The sequence below is a fragment of the Patagioenas fasciata genome, chromosome 3, assembly GCF_037038585.1.
Source record: "Patagioenas fasciata isolate bPatFas1 chromosome 3, bPatFas1.hap1, whole genome shotgun sequence".
Taxonomy (NCBI): Eukaryota; Metazoa; Chordata; class Aves; order Columbiformes; family Columbidae; genus Patagioenas; species Patagioenas fasciata.
In genome coordinates this window covers 1,733,512-1,757,801 of record NC_092522.1, presented here as the reverse complement: position 1 = coordinate 1,757,801, position 24,290 = coordinate 1,733,512, and the positions used below count along the sequence as shown (strand labels likewise).

General features: G+C 40.1%; 1 protein-coding gene across 15 annotated transcripts in view; it reads left to right on the top strand.

Annotated features, from left to right (window-relative positions):
- Positions 1 to 20,020: 20,020 nt before the first annotated feature.
- The window catches only part of CCDC88A (coiled-coil domain containing 88A), a 64,107-nt gene continuing 59,837 nt past the window's right edge, over positions 20,021 to 24,290 (top strand). For 6 of the 15 annotated variants that reach the window (XM_065835273.2, XM_071805626.1, XM_065835275.2 and 3 more), the window contains exons 1-2: positions 20,288 to 20,987; positions 21,106 to 21,206. In XM_065835273.2, the coding sequence (XP_065691345.2) occupies positions 20,925 to 20,987; positions 21,106 to 21,206 (164 nt within the window). In that variant the 5' untranslated portion in view covers positions 20,288 to 20,924. Of the gene's footprint in view, positions 20,095 to 20,118; positions 20,206 to 20,287; positions 20,988 to 21,105; positions 21,207 to 24,290 lie in introns of those variants that run through there. The other 9 variants (XM_065835279.2, XM_071805630.1, XM_071805631.1 and 6 more) reach the window with 4 other exon arrangements.

The window sequence follows — 24,290 nt, the reverse complement described above, 5'->3', positions numbered from 1 at the left end:
GGCAACCGGCGTCAGGGGGCGGGGCACGCACGGCACCGGGACACGGAGGACAGCGGCGGCGGGGAGGGCCCGGCCCGGCCGGCCGGGGGTGCGCGCTGCCCGCGGGACTGTGGGACTGAAGCCGCGGTGGGCGGTGATCGTTGAGCGCCGCTCCAGGAGGAGGATGTGGGGGGATCGGTTGCCCAGCATCCCCCGGCCTGGCACACACGTGCTCCGTAGTACTGAAAATGGAACAAAACGGTAACTCATCGCAATGCTCGCCGCCCGTTCCAAGGTACCAGCCAGCCTGCGGCTTCCCTGGCGTTGGGGAAAATGGGGTTGTGAGGGGACGAGGCCCCGAGGAACCTCATCCCAGAGGGCCCTGTGCCCTCCAGAGATCAAGCAATTATCTTATAATCCCTCTGTCATTCACAGTTTTACAGTATAGTAAAGGTTGGGCTTCTACATTCGGTTTCTATAACAACAAAGATGTGGAGGATGATCCTGGATGATGGAAAAATCTCATTAACCCATATCTTATCATGCACAGAGAGCTGTGGCACTGCAGAGCAAACACTAACTCATGGTCCTCGTCCTACTGCTCCAGTTCCAGGTACCTGAACTTAAAATGTTAAACTGTTCATCAAAATAAAACTCAACCACCAAAACTCTTCTAATGGTATTTATCCTTTTCTAACTCTATCCTTCTTAGAGGTTTTTTTATGCAAGTGAGGAACAAATGGTACCGTGGTCATCCCAGTTAGTTACATCACGCTCTATTGTTCTTGCTCAAGACAGACTTACAGACATTAATGCGTTTTACCTGCATAAAGATTCGGTGCTGTTTTATGTTTCTCCTCCTTTGAATGAAGTAGGTAAAAACCTGTAACAAACATATGCTTGGAAACTAAACAGCAGCAAATAATCAGATACGACTTCTCAAAAAGGGCAGCGTGTACTTCAAGGCACAGGATGTTTTATATGTCATTCCAGAGAGCTCACAATGTGCATCTCACTTAGCTTAAAATTATTTTGAAATCTTAAGAGCCTCGTAATTTCTTTAATGGCTACAGATACTGAGATTGTGACAAAGAGGTCATAATGCAAAACCAATTCTGTTCTTTGCATCACACGCCTATGAATCGGTGCACGTAGCTGTATTATATGACACGGCAAAACCATCTGGCTTTTCCTGCTAGAAAAATCTGCTTATTCTTTCAGCATGGGTATTCTTATTTTTCACTTTGTGTGAAATTTCAAGCATTTCATCAGAGTTACAAGAAAAACTGCTAGAGTAATGAATGTGAGGGAATTCTGTCTGCTATAATCAAAGCTGTTTTGGCACCTCGTATGAAACTGCCCAACGTTATTATGTTCAGTTCTTAGATGTCAGGGTTAGTGTTTTAGTTGTTACTAACACAAGATGGAGCAGGAAATGCTCTCCTGTCTGACTCACAATAGAGCTATTACTGCTTCATTTTCCGCCTTCTCTGTACAAGTTGTTATACAATATCCGACATTTTGACATACTCTTGGTTCATTGCCTTATATATATACTGACAAGCAAATTTTGTCAGGCCTTCCAGTCTCTGCATACTGCTGAATTCTTTATGTCACTACCCAATTCTTTTCACCTCCAGTAGGTGTCAGGTCCTAAGGATATTTATAGGATAGGCAGCCCGGGTGTTATCTGTGTGAGGTTTGGTATTTTATAAAGTTATAAGTATATAACAGTATATCCACCTAGTTTTTAGTTTATTGTAGGCAGTCAAAATTAATGAATTGGAAAAATAAAATGAAAAAGAGGCAAACAGTGAGGCAGAATAAGCTTCTAGCTATTGGCAAAGAAAAGCTCGTCTTTACATCACCTTGAATTTCTTCCTTTTAGTCTTTTCAATGTGGATAAATTTGTTGATGTTTGAGCAATTTTGGGGATGTTGGCAAAGCTCCAATACCTAGATTTACAGTAATAATAAACAGTCTTATTATTACTCTTTTCTTAGGCTTTAATTCTTCTGTCCACCTAATTTGTAATACCTAATAAATAGCCTTACAACTGTAACAACTATAAATATTTTCACTTTAGTTAACCTAATACAACTTTTCCAATTTGTTTCTGTAAGTTTTCATTTGAGATGGATTTTTTTTTAGGGAATAATTACATCTCTGAAAGGAAATTCCAGTCTTGTTTTATAAATCTGACCTCACAGAGAACCCTGATCTCGAGCTGTCTTCTGGAAATCTGTGGTGCAAAGGCCTTTTTCTTTGTGGGCACTGTGGGCCTCTTGGGCTGACCATGAGAACTTGACCATGAGACCATGTTACTTTAAAAAACTTTAAATAGGTTTCAAGATCAAATTATGACTAGTTAAAGCCTCTTAAATTGTGCAGCTCATATATTTTTTAAGCTGGCGTTTTTACTCCAGCAAAACACAAACCGTTCTGCAAGCCGCAGGCCAGAGGGTTTATTCGTACGAGTATGTCATGGGAAAATGGGCAGATCCTCTCACGTCAGTGGCGTAGCTCCCTCGAGTATTAGTTTGAAAGGTTAAGCCTTATGACTCCAAGCTTGCTTGCTCAGATTGATGTGCGTACGTGCGTGCGTCTTCTCTTCATCTTCTTTCTCACCCCTCCAGAGAAAAGCAGTCAGTAGCTGGACGATTAAAGAGTGGCACATTGCTTTTGTTTGGGAATTCAGTCGAGATTTGCTTCCTGACTACCCAGCTACAAAATATTTGGTATGAGAAAAAAGAAACCATTGGAGTCTGCTTTACGGCCGATGGGAGTCTGCTTTATGGCTGCAAGACAGCTCTTCCAGAATAATCTATATTTATGTAAAACGGCAGCAAAAACTTATACTAAACACTATCTTCTTCCATGTATTTTGACTCACAGGACAAACATTATGGTCAGAGCTAGAGCCCTGTATCCTGTTTGTCGTACATAGGTCTCGTGTGAATGTCAACATACACAGTCCCTGGCAATTTCTTGCGCATATTTTTCATTGTCTTCTTTTTTTTCCCTACACAACAGCTCATGCAAAAATATACTAAGAATGTTAAGTTCACATTTTTAGTCTTCTTTATTTTTCATCAGGAAGAAATTGAGTATGTTCTAGCAAGTGTGTGTGTGGGGGGGTATGTGCACAATTTAACATGCAAAAGTTAAAATACTCCTCAGTCTGGTTTTCTTTGCATTTCCTTATGATGAGGTGTTTTGTCAAATACAGTGTACTTCAGCAACATCACTGTACTTTAGTTAAAGCTAAAACAGAAGTGAAGTTGGTTCTAAGGAATGCAAACACATTGAAGAAGCGCTTAAAGTCAAATAAGGACTGGTGAGTTATCTTCGTTTTCCTCCCCTTAGGGATACTAAACTCCTGCAGGAACTTCTAAACATCTTCCTACTTAGGTAATTTGTTTTTGTGTCATCAAGCTTGTCTTTTCTCTTGTGATTTGAATGTTTTATACAACGATAAGGCTGTTTCACTAGAAACCATCCTGCATCACGTACCATTCCTGAAAGAATCCTGCTGTATTTTTCAACTGTCTTCTCCGATGAAAATGTCAGAAATGACAACTGAGTATTTTTTGCCAAGAAAGGTTGGACCAAATGATCCTTGTGGTCCTTTCCAATCTGGGATTCTGTGACTTTGTCAGAAATGAGCAGACTGATTTATTATCAAGAAACCACTTGACCTTACTGACTCCAACCCCCATAACTATCTTTTTAAGAGCTGTAATAACTAATATATTAAGCTTTTTGTATAATTATAATTATACTTCTTAGCTACAGTATCTAATCTTAAAAGCATCTAAAGTGTCCAATATCTAATGCTTTCACCTTATAATTTGTGGAAATAAGTAAAGTACTAAAGTACTAAAAAGTACAAGATTACTTATTTCTTCCCTCTCCTTTTTTTTATTTCTATACATGCCACAAACTGTACGCCATGCACATTTTACCCACACATTTATCTAAAAGTCCATCCATCTGATTTCAGGTATTTTCCCAAAGCTAGTTTCGCTCTTCATTCACCAAAAATAGGACTTATTCACATATATACATGTATACTTTTCATAGGAATTTTCTCCATGAATAGTCTAAGTATTTCAGTAGTATTTCAGTAACTGCTCTAGTACTTTCACCATTAATTTTCCTTGAATTCTAAAAAGCCTTGTAATGATTTTGATTTTTCTGTCCAGTTTCAGTGATGGTTATTGAGGGAAGATAAACTAGGGCAAGGTGAATTCGATGGTTGGGTTTGAAGCCTGTGAGCTTTGTTATTCTAATCTCTTCTGGCACAGAGTTCTGCAGCCATGAGCAAATTAAAAATAAGAAAAAGAAAGAAAAGAGAAAAAGCCCTGTCTCCTTCATTCTGAAGCAGACAGTTCCGTTGAACCAGGAGCGGCAGCGTGGAAAGCCCATCTTCCTGGAAGATGGAAAATGGAAATAAGAAACTCCATCCTAAAGCAGAGGAGACTTTGCTGAAGTTTTATCTAAATTGAAGATTCGAACAAATGGGTCTCTTCTAGTTGTTTCAATGGAAAATGTAGAAACACTTGTCTGAATTGTTGAAGGGTTCCTCTGGCTGATGCTGGCAGCCATGAGTGGAGGGAGAAGGGGTGGAAGCTGGCGCACATGAAATTACAGCCAGAGGCAAAGAATGGAATCAAAGAGCAGTTCACCTGCAGTTGTGACACTCCGCTGTTTTATAAATCAGGCAAAATTTCCCAGGCTAATGCTTTCACTGCTTTTATACTACTCCCATATTCCAGTCTAAAAGTTTTAAAACGTGTGTAATTATGCCGACGTCTAAATCTAAATTCCAGAAGCACATGGAGTTGAAGCTGACTGCTGTTGTAAGAGTTCTAAGCATTTCTAAGTGTTTCGTCTCATGAGCAGCACCTCTTTTTTACAAGGGTTACACTTGGTCTCGTTGTTCAGCCAGTAACTGATCTCAGGCATTCACAACATTGGGAAATGTTCCCTTGTGACTCTTCATTCTCAATTACAAATTGAGACATGACCCTTAATTAGACTACATGTGGAAGAGCTTCCCTGCCATTCTGGAGTTCAGAAGTGTCTTCCACTCTCCTGCTGTAACCGTGAGGGCTGGGTTAGTATCTTTAATTTACCCATCATGATAGAAAGATGTGGCATATATTCTAATGTTGTGTTTAGAAGTTGTCAGATGACTTGTAGAGTTCAATACATTTAGTGTGCCAGAAGGTTTGTCACAGCTGAGCACCAAATACTCATCGCTTTCTAGAAAGTTCCAAAACGACGGCTGGTCCTTGGGCCAGCTTTGAACCACGTGTGAGCTGGTTCAGGGGGACCAGCTGAAAGTGGCTTTTAGCTAAAACTCTTGAACTGCACACATGCTTATTTGTGGCACAGTCTACTGAGTTTATTTTATTGTACTAAATTAATACCTAATACAGCCTTAGGTTTGGTCCTAGTCTGCACTGTCAACGTTACTGACAAACAACACAATAATATTTAAATGCCTTCAGAGCTGACAGAGGCATGACCATGGTTTGGATTTTTCCTAACTAGAAAACTTATGTTCATAACTGCTTTAAGAGAAGAAAAATTGATCTAAGTTGACTTAACTTCATTCTGCCTCTTGTTCTAATCTGAAGAACGTAGGAATAAATTGCCAGATGCTAAGGCATTTTTCTCATTGCAGAATAAGAGTAGGAAGAGTTCAGGGAACGTGACTGCCACAAGTGCTCGACAATAATAGTTAAAAAAAATCATAATCATAGCCTTAGAAGCTGTATATGGATTTTTAGGAAAGATCTTATTTGGTTTTGAGGTTGCAAAACTTTCTCTAGAGGTCCCAGATCCCTCTTTTGAATCTCTAACATCTTCAGCCAAGTGTCCACAAGCTAAGCGGAAAGATTTCTATTACATACCAGCTAGTTTCATTTTCTCTTCAGTTTTTAGCAATTTAGTGAATATGCACTTTATTTTTAGAACTTCTCTTAAAAGAGGCTCCTCATTATTAGGATTACTGAAGTGTTACCTGAGGATATCTGAAGAGCGAAACCAGAACAGATCTGAAGGCTGCCCAGCCTTGGAGCTTCTTCATCTGCGTAGTGCAAGGAAGAATCTTACATGCAATTGTTAGGGACGTGAGTTTGTTTTGAGCCATTCAGCCTTACCGCAGGGCTTGGCTTTCAAGAAGGCATTTAGTACCGCACAGACAAAAGCGCTGGTCTGGGGGCTCTTTGGAAGAATCTAAGTGGAGTTTGCATTTCTGATTTTTATTATCCACATGTTTCAGTTGCCCCCAAGAACTTTGGCTAATTGCACTGTATTGTTGATCATAAAAGCCAGGAAAAACAGAAAAGACAATGCATTAGAGTGTTTCACAGAAACCGCGCTTTATAATTCTGAAACAGAAAAAAACCAATTGGATATACAAGAAAGAGATACTTCAGTGGAGATACAGATAGAAGTGGTTGTATATAACATATTCTGTTCTGTTTCATAGTTTTCAGATGTATAGAACTTGTAGCAAGTCAGGTCTTAGAAGAACGAAGCAAATTAGATTAGCAAATTACATATACATATGCATAACTTGATCCCATTTGCTGGTGTGTGTTATCTGTCTTCCAGATGTAGGAGAGATTCTGTGCTAACAATTAATGCTCAGGCTGTGGCAGCTCGCAGTTGTGATTAAGGCACATGGAAGTTCAGGGTGACACAAGAGCGTCAGGGTGACTTCTCTGGAGATCTGAGCAAAGCTCATAAATGACAGCCTCCTCACACTACCACATCAGCTCTCATCACTGTTGCAGCTGGCCTCCCAAAAGCTTGCAGGTTTGATGGGTGCTGGTCAAGAAGGTTTTTAAGGGGCTCTCTGGTTGCTGAAGGCAGTAGATGGAAACAGTGTTCCTAGTTCTACTTTTCTTCCCACTTTTAATGTTTAACCTCTAAGTTTGTAAGTAGGGGAAAGCTATGCTGTTATTCTGCTCTGGCAAGATTTACTTGTGAGCCAACATTACCCACTACAGACAATGGCAGGTGAGGGGAATGATCTGATTCTGGTATCACTGGAAAAATTTGCCACCATAGACAGCACTCTGATGAGAATTTGTGTTGCTGTCGTGTTGTTACTTCACTCTTACTCTGATATTTTCTTTTTATTGTCTGCTAAGGTTCCAGCTAATCAGGCTTGTACCAGAGGCTCTATCTGGAGTAGAGGGAGCGATAAAGCTGTGTTGTTGGTGGCCAGGAGCTGCTTGAGCACTATTTCCCTCAATATCCAAACACCACTGCCATACCTGTGTGTGTGAGAACAGGAAGGCAAAATAAAGCAGAGCTGGGAGATGAAGAGTGGAGCCTTTCACAACTTTATCAACAGACTAAATGAAAGTAGCATAAGCAGGGCTGCTTGTGTTCCTACTTGGAGGATAGACTGAGTGTAGAATTCCATGCATGGTTTTCATTAAGCTTTCTGTAACTTTTCATAGTAGATTTTCATGAAAGCACCATCAGTTATTTATTAAGTAGTTTAAATTTGTGGACTGTGTATTCAGGATATGGGATTTTTACTTGTCCTTTAATGAAAACTGTGCTTTTATAGAATGTTCCTTATCAAATGATGCTGTGTGTAACTCTATGGGTTATTTTGCGACTGTATCATGGATTATCTCGCAGTAGAACTCAAAGCTGGGATCTATGCTGTCATTGCATAGGATTTATATCACCTAATGTATGTCTTACTCTTGCGTTTTTAACCTTATAGAACTTCCTAAGTATGGCAGGCGTATAAAACTTCTAAACACTCTTGACAAAGGTGTGAACAAAGCAGGCTGTTTAGATTTTGTAGAAAACAGGAAATGAAGTGAAATGAGTGGCAGGAAAATTAGTGATTTCAAATTAGTGTTAACAATGGAAGGCAGACAGTGTGAAGTTCTTGGTGCATACAGCTTTTTGGTGTGGCCTTTTCTTTCTAGTCCTAGTTCTGCTTTCTCCAGGGACTAAAGATTGCAAGCTACCCTGCTTTTCAGGTGGAGGGATGAGAGGTCAGCTGCTGGCTTTTGTTTTCAGTAGCCTGTAGGTAGAAAAGCTGATTAGACAGTCTTTGAGATAAACTGCCATTCCCACTGTGAAGAGGCTTCGAGGATCTTCTAAGACCAGGCTTATAATTCCTTCCCTCTTTGGTGTGTGTTTGTTTTGGGGGAGTGAGGTGGGAATGATATGTGCTTACAATGCTTTCTTAGTTGGCTCCTAATACTGAGATACTACTACATGCAAGGTTCCTCTGAGCTCAGTGTCTGTTCTTGGGACATTTGCTGGCTGTAGTAGACAGCTCTCAGCAAGGCTCTAGGATGTTCTGCTGTTTTGCGTATGCCCGTGGTGGGCTGGCAAGCAGGGCTTTGAGGCTCATGAGGTGAAGCTAATCCAGGCTTTTGTGCTCTTGCAGAATCCTGGCAGGACTTCAGGCCATGAAGAGAGTTGGACGAAGGACAAGGGTTGTGGGGGGAGGTTAGAAATTGCATTTGAGACTCTGCTGGGAGTCTTAATACTGGTAATGTGTTCAGTGTGATAAAGTAGAAAAAGTGCTTGTTTGGGAAAGCAGACGAGACCAGCAAGATACATTTTGGTGCTGCAGATCAGAAGACTCCTTCCTGACACTTTACTTGGCTGGACAGGCTTAGCTCACTATTTTAGAGCAAACAACAAAGCAACTCTGCATTGTAGCGCCAGAGCAGTAATAGAGCACTTCCTGTGCTTTAAATTCAATTTTACATTCCCTGCAGAACTACACATGGTTTTCAGTGAAATAAATACAGTTTAACATGTTTGGTATTAATATTATTGGCTCCTTGCAGTTTGTATGCATTTTTGTGCCAGAATAATTTTCTATGAGAAAAATGTGTCTTGAAAGCTTTTCTACAGATGAAATGCAATACTTTTTACTTGGAAAATGCCTCCAAAAGGCCTCATGTTGTGTTCCGTGCTGTCTACTAATCTAAAATATGATGAAGTGATTCAAACTGACTTTCACAAAATGTTTAGCTCCTTGCTATATACCCAGTGAACACTTGCTGTGGTAAAACTTCCATCTGTAAATCCAGGACGCCAAAGGGGATAGTGGATGCGAAATAGAAGTACTTCCAGAGTGGGTGAGTAAGTCACTGAGTAAAAGGTACTGCTGAATTCTGAAGACTGTAGTGATGTGTTTGGTGCAAGGCCTTTGGCACGTTTACCGCTCAATACATGAGTGAGTAGGTTTGAGACTAAGAAATTGAGACAGGGAGCTCAAAAAGATAAGGTGATATTTTGTGACAGGCTGAATGACGTTTCGGTTGGTTAGGAGCAGATAACTTGAGATATACAGGTCAAGACTGATTCTAAACAGAGTCCTTTGTAGTCACCACTTTTGTGTGCCTGATTAGGGGAGCAAAAGCTCACATCCATCCAAGATGCTAGTGTATATATATATATATATGTACATATATATATATTTTTTTTTTTTTAAGGTGCATCTTGAGTCTGTATCATGAAGTGCAATGCTAATGGCACAGAGCAATGGGAGGTGTAATGAGTCACAAGATAACTGCCAACAAGCCAAGGTCTCAACTGCAGGACTGGATCTTTGGGGGTGTGTAGGAATTGGTGGCTGGCAGATGAAAGGGCTGAAAGATTTGTTAACAGGCTCTAATCCAGCATGTTGGTTCTCCTTCGGGGCTCGGCCAGTCTCTTGCATAGACTCTTCAATATCTGAATCTAGCATGAGTCCTGTGAGTACAAAGGATGGTGGAGCTCCAATGACGACCAGCACACTGCATGGTTTTGTGAGAAGGCAAGCTGTGTGGTAAAGCACCTGGAGGACTACAAAATAATGTATAGCTCTGAGGCATCCATATGAAAGTTAGTACAATCTTACTATGCCATCAAATAACTACTTTCTAACAGAAGCATATGTGTAATATCTTGCCAGTTGCTGCGAACTAAGATTTGCATCGTATGGATACAGATCATTTCAATAAGTAGTAACTGAGCTCAGTACAATTAATTTGTTCCATTCCCTGATGTGGGCACACCCTGTAACAGCAGCAAGTCTTGATTTTAAAATCAGCAATTCTTTTATACACGTTATATACATGTTTTATACACGACACTTTCAGGATTTCTCATCTGCTATTCCTCTTCTACTTTTTCAGTGTCGGGCGACTTTTATTTTAATGTGCTTTCTGCTTTTCTGCTAATAATCTGCTGTGCCACAACTCATCTTGCCTGTTTATTTCTGAAATCCTTCTTAATTGCCCAAATCTCTGATTTTTTTTTTCCCATTCTCATCTTTTGAAGTAAAGCATTTTTATTTTGGTCTTTATTGCAAACCAGCATAATTATTTTTGTTCAAGATTTCTCAGGCTTTTTCCTTGCTGTTTTAGAGAGACCATTGCTTTTGGGAGGCTGGCATTTTAGGGTGCTTTTGAGTTTTGGAAAATGTTTAAGAGTATCTTCTGTCATCTTTAGGTCTCATATTTCATAGCATGGCAAACTTTCAAAGTGGGGGAAAAAATAATTGTTCTCAATGATTGTTTCCTGTATTAGTCTAATGGTATCTATACATAATTATTTGGCAATCTGATAGTAGCTTGTGTGGATGCGCTGAGACAGATTTAAATGAGTCTGCTCAGATATTAGTAGCAATTTAGCTCTAATAGTAGAGGCTGTGCAAACCCACTAGGGGCTCCCAGTGAATACACAGCAGATGAATGCAGAGTTACTACAGCTATACTGCTAATATTTTAACCGGCTTACTGGTTTCCAGTTTGGACAGAACTTTGAGCTGCAGGCACACTTGAGCTCTGCAGACGGATGTGTCCTGAGTCAAGTCACAATCTCAGCAGCATTTGCAGGCCAGAGTTGAAGGCATATAGGACTTGTGATGTCATTTTCTCAAAATGTTGGGATAGCAGAGGCTTCAGTCTGAGAACTTTGTCTACTTTAATGGTACTACTAATATCATCCTCAATACAAAATTGGAGAATTTGTCCTACAGTTGGAGAAAACAATTTAGTTACTCATTTTTAGGTAGAACCAGAAGTACAGGGAGGTTTGGAAGCAATAATGCTTGTTTGTGTCTGGAAATGTCATAAATCTGTGTAACTTTCTGGGGCTTTATTTGTATGTAAATATACTTTGAAAGGTAAACAGTCATTCTTGAGCCGTCTGCCCCTATGCATATAAAAATATATATCCCCTCAAGGGGGCACTATTGGTTTAAGCACAATATAGAGGCGGTGCAGTTTCATCTTGATTTTCCTTTGTAGTACATTGCCAAAAAAACCTCAAAGAGCTCCTAGAATGACTTTCAAGCCACGATTAAAATAAGTGTCATATAAGGTAAATGATCTTCAATGTTAGAATTCGGGTATAAAGTAAATCCAGTTATATAATACCTACAGCCAGAATTTTGACTTTCACTTAAAAGAGGATCGTACTAGCAATGAAGGCTTATTCTTTTAGAAACTGGGGATTTACTTGACTTCCCTCTTTCATTGTTTTTCTTATTGCTTCTGCAGCTACTTTTTATTTAGGTGTAAAAGCAGGGGGGGAAATCAACTGTCACTGTATGTGACATTGAGGATTTCCTGCTGTTACAGACTAGGATACATAAATTGAACAGACCCATAGCGACTGTGAAAAATGTGATACATATGGGAAGAATGTATTTGGTAATTTAGAGGAAGCTTCCTGCTTGGTGTCCATTTCCCAAACCCATAATAATTGAACTGCAATTTATTTCTAAACCGGCATGCTATTAAGCTTCTTTTGCTTCCTTTTGAACAGCTGGATTTATCTTTGTTATCATAGTTACTAAGCACTGGGGTAAGTATTAGTTCTTCAAAGAGCAGACATATAAATATGATATTATCTTTCATAACGATGCTATCACAAAACAGCACAAGAAAAATTGGCAGTAAGGAAAGAAAATTACATTAAAACTCTATTTGTACTATTTTTTTTTAATCATTGTGTTGCTGCAATAGCATGTAGTAGGTAAAACTGAACTATGCCTTGGGCCCTTGAGTGAGAAATTCCTTCCAAGAAACAAGCCTTGTATTCTTCACAAGAAGGATTAGCAGTTCCTAAATGCCTGACTAATTTCTTAAATACAGTCCACGTTGCTATAAAAGAAACTACAGTACTTCTAAGACTTCACTGTTCCACGCTTCCACTTCACTGCATCAAGACAAGACAGAAGCACTAAAAGAAGTAGACAGAGCAAAAGATGTGAGCTCAGAGGAGAACAGTTATGAAGTCAATCTGAATCACTTGCGGGGGTGTACATGCACTCAGTGGAGAAGGATCAGCTCTGAAACGTTAAAAAAAAAGCCTCACAAGCTGGAGGCAGGTCAGTCATCTTTTTAATGAACCTGTGGATGAACTGGGTAAAAGTATCAAGGGTTCAAATGCTGATAATTTGAGTCAGAGGTTACTTGTGGGCTATTTCCACTATTAGTACCCGTGGCCTCTGCAGCAGCTCCTGCCTTCCTGGCAGCTGCTCTCTGTTCTGTGCTCCGCAGGCATCACCCCAGGATGAAAGCTGCAGCTCCAGCAGAGATCTCATCAGAGTCAGAAGACCTCTTGATACTTGGAGATAATGATTATTATTAGTGCCAACACCCCTTTTGGGTGACTGTCAGCCGAAACTATAGCACAAAATTGGCTATCCTCGTTTGTTAATTAATTTTGTTTGTAAAATACTCCTCTGAGGGAGAGGGAATAAATGTTACCATTAAGGACTTAAATAGGCTTTCAGCTGAAATGCCATAACCAGCTGCAGGTCAGCAACAAACCATTCTTTGTTAAGGTGTTTTCCTTTTACAGAGATACAGACTTAACAAGCTGAATAATCTCATCTTTTTAAGGCAGACTGTTAAGGTGGACTACTTTTATGATCAAAAAATATCCCGTAGGTCATAGTAGCAGGAAGGAATTGTAAAGAATACATTTTGAACTATTCTCTATTTTAGGATAGCATTTTCTGAAAAAAAAAAAAAAAAACCAACATGAGAAGGGCTACAATATTGTCCTACTTATGGCTAATATTTTATACATTTTTTGAGCTGTTACTAATATTTAAAAGTAATAATCTTAAGCAAAAATAAACCCTGTGGCCCACACAAGAATTATCAAGCTGGAGTCAAGACCCGATATATACAGAAATTGGAATTCTAATCTTACCCAAGTTATTTTTTTTTTAATCAAACAAATCAAATAGTTTTAGCATGCTTATTAATGTTATTTAATGTTTATTAATATAAGCGTTAAAAATCAGGGATGTATGAAACTGCTTTGTAATAGATTAAAAAAAGAAAATCTGATATCTCAGTATGAGCCTGAAATTACAGAAAAAAATTCCTTTTTTGCCAAACCATCCTTTGACCTTTAAGCCACCAGTACACTATGCTATAGCTTTAACTTGGATGATCTCAGGAAATTTGTAACAGAGCAGTATGTAAAAATCATAAAAAACTTCAGTATTGTATGATCACCTCAGGAAAAAATTACATTTATCATATTATAAATATTTATAATATTTACATTTAGTATAATGTATAATTTAGCTATCATAGTGTATTTGTATACATAATAGGAACCTTGGAGTTCCTTCTCAAGATCACTTCTAACAAACTATAGAAACTATCCTGGGTATTGTTCCCATACACCACAAGCTCATTCAGGAGATGAAACAGAAGTGAAGGTGATATGCACATGTCAGAAATTGTGTGCTACTGACAGCCGCCCGTGTGCTCACTGTGATTCACTAACCCTGCTATCAACCCATACTTCGGAATTTTTACAAACCTTGATGGCCCATTTTCCAGAGGTGAACAGGAATCAGAAAGAATTCCAATTTTGTGTTCATCTCCAATTAAATTGAGTTCACAATTAAACTGGTATTACAGTGAATTGAACCATCTGGACAAAATGCAAACAAAGGGGTCTTACAGTTAATGGTGGCCTCTTTCAGAGGTGTGAATGAGTAGGCTGTTCTCAGTTTTAGGTGTCTCATGATCCACACATTTGCAAGAAGCTTAATCAGGAATGCTATCTAGTAAGTGTAATTACCATTTTTATTCAGCATTAGTTATTTTTCTTGACCTTCATTTCTTTGTATTAGTTCAAATGTTTTAATATCTTTTTTTTTGGATGAAATGATTTAAAAGCATAACTTGTATTTTCTCGCTGTGCAAGCTTGTAAAAGGATTTTCCCAAAGGCAAAATAGGGATTTCTTAAAAGCTTTTAATTGTTTCACTAGTATTTCATAGAGAGAAAATCTGTTTTCAGAAGTAAATGACAAATAACCAGGGGTAAAATTGGACATGAAAATTAATAGATAATCCTAAGGGAGGGAGCTCAGAAGAACGGAGATTTTAACAGAAATGATTCTCCTACAGTTATATTCTTAGTACTGTGTATTTTTTCATTCTTCTTGTGGGCATAACTACGTCCATGCACACAAACTGAATCTCAAACACAGAAATGTACTCCATCTAGTTCATTATTTACCGACCTTGGGAAGATCCTAAACACCATCCCCAGCTGGTGAGGAATGCCTCTCTAATGAGAGATGCAAACATCAAAGGTGATGCAGAGCTCTATGTGAAATGGAAGCTAATAACCTCTGCTGAGCTGATAAATATGGGTTTCATGCCAGCATTGCCCAAGCTACTGGGGTCAAGTGACATCAAGACTGCAAAAACATGGATGAAAGTAGGGAGGCACCAGCAAGGGTCTGTGGCAAAGGATAGGGAGGCAATTACCAGTAACGTGGTACTCTATGAAGCAAACTTAATTTCATAATAAAACGAAACTGAGGCAGCTGCGGTTTGAAGAGGTAAGCAAGTCTTTAGCAGGGGATACAAACCCTCTTCTATTTTGTTAAACTGAATGGCCACAGTGCTCTATACTAAAGGAAAATGCTAGAGAAGAAAATCAGCTCGACGTTTCTGTGCATTAGGGATCCAAGATGGCATAGCGCTGTTGATGCAATTACAGTGTCTTGCTTTTCTAGCCACCTATCTGCATATAACAGCTAGCTGTAATTGCTAACAATTAGCAGAAGGGGCTGCACTTTGCTCTGTGTCAGAGGAAATGCATAGCGTGCCCTATAATTCATCTTTCTGACCCAGTTCAGAAGAACCACTACTCACACTGGCAGGAACTTGTTTGACAGAAGGCAAGTCAGCAAGAGGTTTTTCTCAGTCTCACTCCACTGGCCACAACAGAAGTTTGTACCAAAGCTATTGTTCTAGGTAACTGCTATTCTTGCTGTAATGTTTAAGGCTTGCTTTTAGATTAAAAAATATATTTTTTTTTTCTTCGTATGCAGCAAATAACAAGGGGAAGTTCATAGAAAACATTAATAGACTGTCTTGTAGTTAGCAGATGAAAGTCAAAAACACAGATAAATGTTATATTGGCTAAGCAGGAAAAGACCTGAGTTAGTTTAATACTAAATTCAAATGAATTTTTTTGTAAGGCAATATTTGCCTACTGTTCTTTAGGAGTCTAAGCCTATGGAAACTTTAAGGAATGGCTATTACATTTAAAAATCAAGGTAGAGAGTTTGCGATTTATTTCTGATCATATCAGCTGACATCCTTCCTGCCAGTCCAAGTGATTGAAAGGGAACAAAAAGCTGCAAGCGCCTCCCTCTTCAGATGAATAGAGGTATTAAATATAATACTTTCACCAACTGTTTCACAGTTTAAGTACCAATTTAGCTCTTCAAGTAAATTAAGGCTTGTCTAATGTGCAATTCAGTGATATAGTAGGAGTTAGAATCTGGCTCTACTGTTGCAGTTCTGTGTGGTGAATATACTGCATTGACTTCTCCTGAGTTTAAGATGTATTTGAAACAACTAAATTAAGTACTGAAAGTTAGAACTTATAATCAAGTAGTTTATTTATAATAACAAAAGTTATTATTGGAAGTCACTGCTAGATTTGTGTGAATCTGCTAGATTGTACTTTTAATTGTAATTCAGTAGAAAATTATGGATTCAATACCCATGTGGCTAAAAAGGGATCACATAGATGTGGAGATGTTAGCTAGGCATGGCTGGAAATGCTAAGTAGCTGTTCTCGCAGTTAACATTTTGCCTGACAAGAAGCTCTGATGCATTTACATTGATGCTGATGCAGAGAACTGCTCTGGATCACAGACAAACCTACAGGATATTCCCTGTCTGATGTCACTTGTTTCTTCCTACTTGGTATAACTGGACATAAACTGTAAAACCTCTGAGGTCTGGAAAAAACCCTTAAATGGACAACAGACACTTTCCCCAAGCCTCTATTGTTTTGTTCTTAATTTTTCACTCAAAATACTCTCATTCTGAGGTTACTTACAGTTCCTGCTCAGAAAGCTCCCTTAAAGTTGATGGGGAATTTTGATCACATTAGAGCAGATGCAATAGCAGGGAAGAAATCTTTGAGAATTGTTGTGGAACTTCCATTTCATTATTCATGTTACAAAGGGGTTTCCCCTGCTTTCAGCTTCTGTGGAACAAGAAGCAACTTTTAGTCTACTGTACTTGTGGGACCTTTGGGAATTCCTACCCATACTTACAAAGACTCAACCCCTCAGTGCCCTTACTCTTCCTTTGATTGCCCCATCTGTTCCTGTAGCCTTGATTTGAGAAGGAAAGGGGCTTCTCTGGGAGCAAACATAGGACAAGTGACTCTACTTGTCATTAGCTTCCAGTTTTCACTAGCCACAGTCCTGTCAAGTGAGCCCATGTTCAGAAAATTCTAGTTTTGAAAGCACTTTTACAGCCCAAGCACCCACACTTGGTTCCTGGTTTGTCCTCTTCTGAAGTTCTGCCAGGCCAGGCAGAGGCCTAGCAACCCGGCAGCGCAGATGAGCAGGCAAAACCAGCAGCAAGAGCTTTCTCTGCAACCTCTTTCCTTTGCTTATGTAGGAGAGGAAGAGAAAACCACTGTCTCTTACATCAGCTAAAGCTGGGTAGATTGTTTATACTCTCCTCCCAACACTTGGCTCACTGTGGGCAGGGCTAACCAGAAATCTTTTGACAAACTCTAATGAGGGAAATGTGGCTCTACACAGTTGTGCTTTCCAGCCGTCTGCAGACTTAAGGCATCGCTTTGTGTTCTGGTCATTCTTCAAATTTTATTTTGCAACGACAGGCATGGAAATTATGCTATGAGAGAAACAAGCTAAAGTGAAGTCATGAAGTAATTCTGTAATTTGCAGATCTGGGGTCTAGGCACAGATTGTTTATAATTTCTCTGTCTTCTATGTAGAATCCTTGTGGTACCAAAGGAGAGGAGACACAATAGAAATGAGATGGAGATGCTTTACCTGTAGAAGAACAAACACTACACTTCAAATAACACGGTTAATCTCTAAACCTGTACTTTCAGAAGAAGTAGGCCACACACTGTATTAAATACTGGCAGGTCTGTTCTAGAGAATAGAAATGTGAAAGAACAAGACTGTTCTTTGTGCATTTTTTCAAATTATAAAAATAATAATTTTTTTTAGTTCTAAAATGTTCCTGAATATGCATTCCTACAATAGTTAAAACTATTAAAACTTAAGTTTAATAAATTAATATTTCTGCATTTTATTGTTTCAAGGTAAAAGAATCGTTCAATCTTATCAGTTCTATTATAGACAAAATGGAGTACTTTACTTTCCAAGGAGAAGATAGAGATAAAATTTCAAATTGAATCATACCACTTAGGAGAGCTGCATATACTGATGAAATGTGAAAGCTCGGTGTGGGATCTTTAGGAGGTGTACAGTGCTGGGACTATGAAAAGAGCAAAGGTGGGTTCTTACCATCTGAGCAGGCCCCGCTGGTTTGCTGTTAGAATTGAAGCGGAACTGGTCTGAGCAGACACCTCACTGGACACCTGAGGATCCAGATGCTCCACCCTGCCGGGGAAAGAGCGGAGAGAGGAGGATTTCAGACAGCTCACACTTTGAGACATCAGCAATCACCTGCTACCAGGCTTCTCTGTTTCTGGGTCAGTTAACTCAAGCTGCCAACTTCTTCAGCAGGTACTGAATTGTTGTAACAAAGTTCCTGGATTTACCACTATAAGAGTTGTCATCAAACTTGCTTAAACAATGCAGCCAAATATGTCACAAGCTACAAGTTATTGCAGTATTGCCTCACCACTTGAAGTAAAGCTGTGAGTTCTAAGTATTTCCTAGGTCGGTGCTCCTGACGACTCCTGACAGCTACGCTAAAACCAGGAGCCGTCCATATTCCGTTTGGCATTACAAAAACAACTCAAAAGACAAACATTTCTTTCTACCATTCAACTCATTTCAAGGGATGTCTGTCAAACAAGAGCTCAGTCATCCAAGGCAGACAGCTTCTCATCCTTCGGCCAGTTGTCTCACCTCTGCTAGATGGCTGCATGTTAAATATTAACAATAGTGTTTCTCTAGGAACGGTGACCAACAGCACTGCTGAAAACACTTGCAAACCGGATGGTGAGGATGAAAGTAAAAACATCTAAAACTGTTTAATCAAATCTTTATCTCCATGTTGTGAAATCTCAGTATAACATATTTTTCTCATGAGCCAGCTGGTGTTATTAACACGTGACTACTACATGGGCTATCAACTTCTCCTAGCCCGTCTTTAATTCCTAGAAACTGCTTTATGCCAAAGTCATTAGTGCCTGATTAGAGCCCATAAGAACCAAACTGGTGAGCCAGGGGAGTTCCACGGTGTTGAATGCACAATTGCATATTACAGACTGTTGCCAAACACAGGGAGTTTAGCGGTTGGTCCGTCAGGCTTGTACAAAAATGCTTCTGTAGTTGCCTTTAAGGGCTGGTAGTTTATTGGCAGTTATTTCACCCCTGGATCACCAGATTCTTATTCAGATCCAAGACTGCGGATGTTTCCCTTGCTCTTTCTTATTTCTTTTGTTTCACAGGAGGACGAGTTCACTCTAATGCTCTGGTTTGGACAGAAAGACCAGATTTTTGCTGAAAATGTGTAATTGTGAGAATCAAAGTCATTTAATTATGCAACTTTGTTAAAAAAAAATCCCTGGAATACAAACGATATACTAATATTTCAATGGTATACTAATGATTTATTTTTGTAATTTTTCACTCAGACATGCTCTTTGGTTTCACATATGGAGAAAGCTCATTATTGGAATTTTTTTTTTTCCTAATCTCAGACCATTAGGACAAATACTATATGCAGTATTTAGGTTACAAAACCCTACTCTGTTTAGCTGTTACTGTGATGTTTTTCAAAAGGACTTCATTTCAGTCACTTTTACAGCAGTTTTGTGGCGGTATTCTTACCGTGTGTGTAGAACTGAAGGCATTTGGAAAAATGTTGCTGCAATTTAATTTATACTACATGGAAGAGAAGCTGGAATTTAGTTTGAGATTTTTTTTTTAATGCTTTGCCAATAAACTACATAATCTATTAAGCAGATACGGTCCCGTATGTTAATGCAGCATGTGAGATTTGAAGCACAAGTGGCTGGAGACAGCTTAAGGACAATAGCTTAGGCGAGAAAACTGCTTGTCATCATTTGCTTTTCTGTAACCAGGTCGCCCTCCTCCCCGCTAAATCCCCGCAGAAAGCTGGATTTTGTGTCACCGTGGGTGTGCCTGCCTTCCAGCCTCTCCCCTCCCGAAAGGCGGGAGCGTGTGGCCGCGGCGCGGATGGTGCCACCAATATAATATCCCGTTTTTCTCCTCAAGGGCGTTAGCGGCTCCACTTCCCCCCCCTCCACCCTCCCCTTTTTGCCCCATTTTTCTTCCTCCACAACGAATATTTCCTCACAGCACCTTTTTTTTTGGGGGGGGGGGGAGCAGAGGAGCATCTCCCCTCAGCGCTCGCGCGCGCTCCCGCCTCGCGCGCCGGGGCCGTTGGGCTCGCGCGCCGCCCCTCCCGTGCGCGCGCGTCCCGCAGCGGCTCCCTCGGCCCCGCCCCTTTTCTAATTGCGCCGCCATCCCCGAGCGGCCGCCGAGGAAGAAGGGACCCAGGCTGGCGGAGGGATAACGGGCTGCTGCACGCAGCCCCGGGCGGAGGGATCCATACGCTGGAACCGCCCGTAGCGGGGTGGGAAGGCGGGAGGAGGGGGAGAGTGATGCGGCGCGGCCGGGCGGGCTGAGGCGAGGCGGCCGTTATCCGAGGGAACGGGGGTGGGAAGCGGAGCTGGTGCCGCGGGAGGTGCGGGCAGAGCGGCGGGCGAACCCGCGGACCCGAGGGCTGGGGAGGGGGTCGGGGGGCGGCGAGGCCCTGAGGGGAGGGGACGGGGGAAGGGCGAGGTTGTGGGGCGAGGCGCCGTGTGCTGCTCCCGTCTCTGCGTTGCGTCGTAGTTTAGTGGAAAAAGGAAGGGGTTAGAAAAGGGAACTGGTTGAAAATAGCCGCTGGACCCTGCCGGGGGCTGGTTCCCTCCCGCGGGGCTCAGGGCGTCCCTGGTGTGCGGGGCTCGGAGCCCCTCGGGGTGATCGCTGTGGGGATGAGCTTGCGGAGTTCTACTGGAATTTCTCCTTTTCTGAGGAGCTGCCGCTGCTGAAGCAGATTTTTCCTTTTTTTTTTTAAATTATTTTTTTTGTCTGATGCAGAATCCCCGTAGCTAGGCAGCCTCCCTCTTTTCTTCCCTTCCTTCCTTCCACCCCTCGCTATGTAGGAAGGGAGAGGCATCAATGGAAAGGCTGAAATACGAGTAGATGCGCTTCCAAATGCCTTTTTTATTGAAAGAGGAAGATAAATCCCAGCTGCCAATGCACGGACTTTTTTTGTTGCCGCTGAATTGCTTGGTAAAAATGGGGTTCACTTACTCCAGCTAAACCCTTGGAGCGTGTCAGAGAGTTGCTGTGGTGAAGGACTTCTCGTATTTTTTCGCATCAGTGGAGCTACGTTGATGTTAACCATTTTTTTGTAAGATGGAGAACGAAATATTCACACCCCTTTTGGAGCAGTTCATGTCTAGCCCTCTTGTCACCTGGGTAAGCGTTCATTTTTCCTCGCACGGTCTTCGTTTATTTGCTCATTGTTTGAAGATAAGTGCCTTGCGGCAGAGGATGAGGTGGAGTTAGCGTCACGGTGATGCTGATTTTGTTTTAGGTTAAGACGTTTGGGCCGTTAGCTGGAGGAAATGGGACCAACCTGGAAGAATATGTGGCGCTGGTGGACGGCGTGTTTCTCAACGAAGTCATGCTGCAAATGTAAGTGCCTGCAAGTTGTGCCTTGCCTTTATTTTTTGCTCTTGGTTTTCTTGTACATTTTGCTTTCTTATGAAAGCTCTTTTTTCCCCCCTCCATATTGACCTTGGTACATTTCTCTGTTTTAGACTTGAATTAGTCATGTGCTTGGTTAAGAGGAGACTTTGTGGCTTAACAGATGCTTCTTACAGTTTAATATCTGAGTGATGTATTTGCAGGATATATAGTGTATATATATAGATATACAGGCTGAATCATGAGATATAGAAGTTACTGGAAAATTGGATGACTGTAAATAGCTTCCCAGATTTCCACTGAGAAGCATAAAGGTTCGTTCTACTGAAACTCATGTTCATAAACAGAATTTTGAATGAATTTGCTTGGCTAATCAGATTCTAATCCATATCATAGTTCACACTACATGCAGCTTAAAGATCACATGTGAGTCGCATAATGTTGTTTACTGAGCAAATGGACTGTCCTTTAACTCCTTCCGCTTTATTTTTCACAGTTCCAAATTAGAGTAGATAACAGTTGTGCAGTAAAGCTGGTATTGTAATTGAGAGTGTGGAATGTTTTTGGGTATGAGCCACAGAAGAAACGTTTTTACAGACTTTTGTAAATTGTTTATTGAAAACTCTGATTATTAGAAACATCTCTTTACAATTACAGTGACTTTTTGTTGATCATAGTTTAGACTGGAATGTTGCCCACTACTGTAATGCTAGAGAGTAACACTTCTGTCAAGTGTCTAGTGATGGAACCATAAAAACGTTACTAGTGGAAAAAATTCTTCATACTTTTTTTTTTTTTTAATATGTTTTGAGTCTTTATGGAGAAATATATGTTTTGTTTGTATAGGTATGAAAAAATGCAGGTTTATGGATGGCTGGATAGATGAGTGTGTGAGCAGCTTGTGGTGACAGCTGCTCCTCAGGAACTGCTCGGTGTTGGGCATCCTTTTTTACTCTGTTTGTAGTTTTTGCTCGTGTTTAGTACTTTAAGGTTTTGCTGTTGGTATTCAGCTTGTATAATTCGTCTACATAAAAAGATCTACATGTTACCACATGTAAGCTTGGATTCACATATTTTTGAAACCAATATTTTCTTTGTCACAAATTCTATGAATTCCAAGTGTTTACTTCTGTGATACTGAGGAACATGGAAAACTTGGTGGAATTGAACTTCTTAAAAAAATCTTGTGTATGTCTGGAATATATTAATAAGAATTCACAGAATCATACAATATTTATTTTACAATTGATTTTTTATTTTCTTGGACTTCATATAAATTAAGTAGCTTGTCAGTTATGACCGTGCATTTAACGTGTAAAGCTTCTATTTGGTGAAAACATTTGACAGCTGGAAGGCAAATTTAGTACTGGAACCGGACCAAGGTGATTTTGAAGAGTACAATCTTGAAATTAAACTTTCTCAGCAAGTTTCTGGAACGCTAGCGTTATAAATTGATATCCATTATGTGAGATACACATACGTGAAATGGAACACTGCAGAGAGGCAACATTCTCACGCTTAAGTCACTGTGCATTGAATTTGGCTTGGACTTTGTATGTGCATTTTTGACCCCAGACCATGATTACTGGAGTTTACTTCAGAGGTTTGTGCGTGCATATAAAAAATACATGTGGGAGATGTGAATTTAATATAAAATGGTTCTGTAGCCAGATCAATTAAAAACTGCCTTCAACTATGGTGCATGTAAAAGAAGTGGTGTACAAATACAATTCATTTTACAAAAATGTGACTACACTGGAACGTGTCTTTTATATAAAATACATTTTTGGGCAACTGAAATGTGTTATGGCCGATTACTGCTTAGAATTAAAGTTTCCAGAACTGTATTCTTATTTTGAAGGGGTTTTTATTTGTTTTGGGTTTTTTGCCAGGATTGAAAGAGGAAAAAATGTTTCATGTTTTGCAGACAGATTTCGTCTCTGGTGCAGTCACTGTGGAAACCTGTGGTAACTTCTAGTCCTGTCCACTTTGAATAGCCACTTATTAAATTATTTCATTTGCAAAAAGATTTAAAAGATACAGCTCCAACTAATCATCAGTATTACTTATTTTCAATATATTCCATTCTATTAGTCTTTCTCTTTTTTGCTTTCAGTCTTAGCTACCATGTGTTGAGGAAATGTGACAGAAAAATTTGTGTCACATGATGTCAAAAACAAATATTTTTCTTTGTAATGTTGTTTGGTGTTTGTTTGCTTGTGGTTTGGGTTTTTTTAAGCTCTCAATGACTTACTTCACATGAGAACTAGAGACTTGTGATTAGGAGCGCTGGGTGCTCTTAGAAGCTCTAGAGAAACGTTCTTGCAGAAGGCACCAGGAGTGTCATTTGGAGACATGGGGAAAGTACCACTAGAAGGTGGTTTTTTTTTTTAATTCACGTGAGTTGTGTCATATGGTGCTTACTGTTTCCTTTGGTTTTGAGCGATTTCAGGCTGTTGGTGTTTTGGTGTGAGAATACAGCTAGTGTGTACCTGTCAGCTAAGGGCTTTGTGATGTGGTGCTCGTGTAGGTTGGCTCCTCTGCTTGAAAAACCGTTGAAAGCACGAGCAGGTGGAGGCTGCTGGACGTGCTGTGGTCCTGTTTTATATGTACTCGAATACTTACTTTGTTTTTGCCAAACATAGAAAAAACAAATTCTATGACCATGAAAGTGAGTGTTGATATATTGGTTTAGACATGGTTTATAAACAGCGACATGATCAAAAAAAGTGGCTTTGTTGCTTGGAGAAGGTTTTTTTTGTTCAGTGAAAAAAAGAGTTAATCCTGCCCTCCGTCAGTGACAAGTGAGAGTTTGTTCGTATGGCGTTTGTTTGTCCTTGTGCTTGTCTAGACCAAATTTATTTTCAATGATTGTAATGATTCAGGCAGAGGAAATAGACGTCACCATTGCAATACTTGCAAGGTAGTGGTCAGGTTTTATCAGCATTATTAATACCTCATACGTGAGCAAGGATATTTCATTGCATTCCTTGTATGTCTCTTGCTTTTGACTTCTTGGACATTGTAGTGCACATGAAAATTACAGATTCCATTCAGTGTCCGGTTACATCT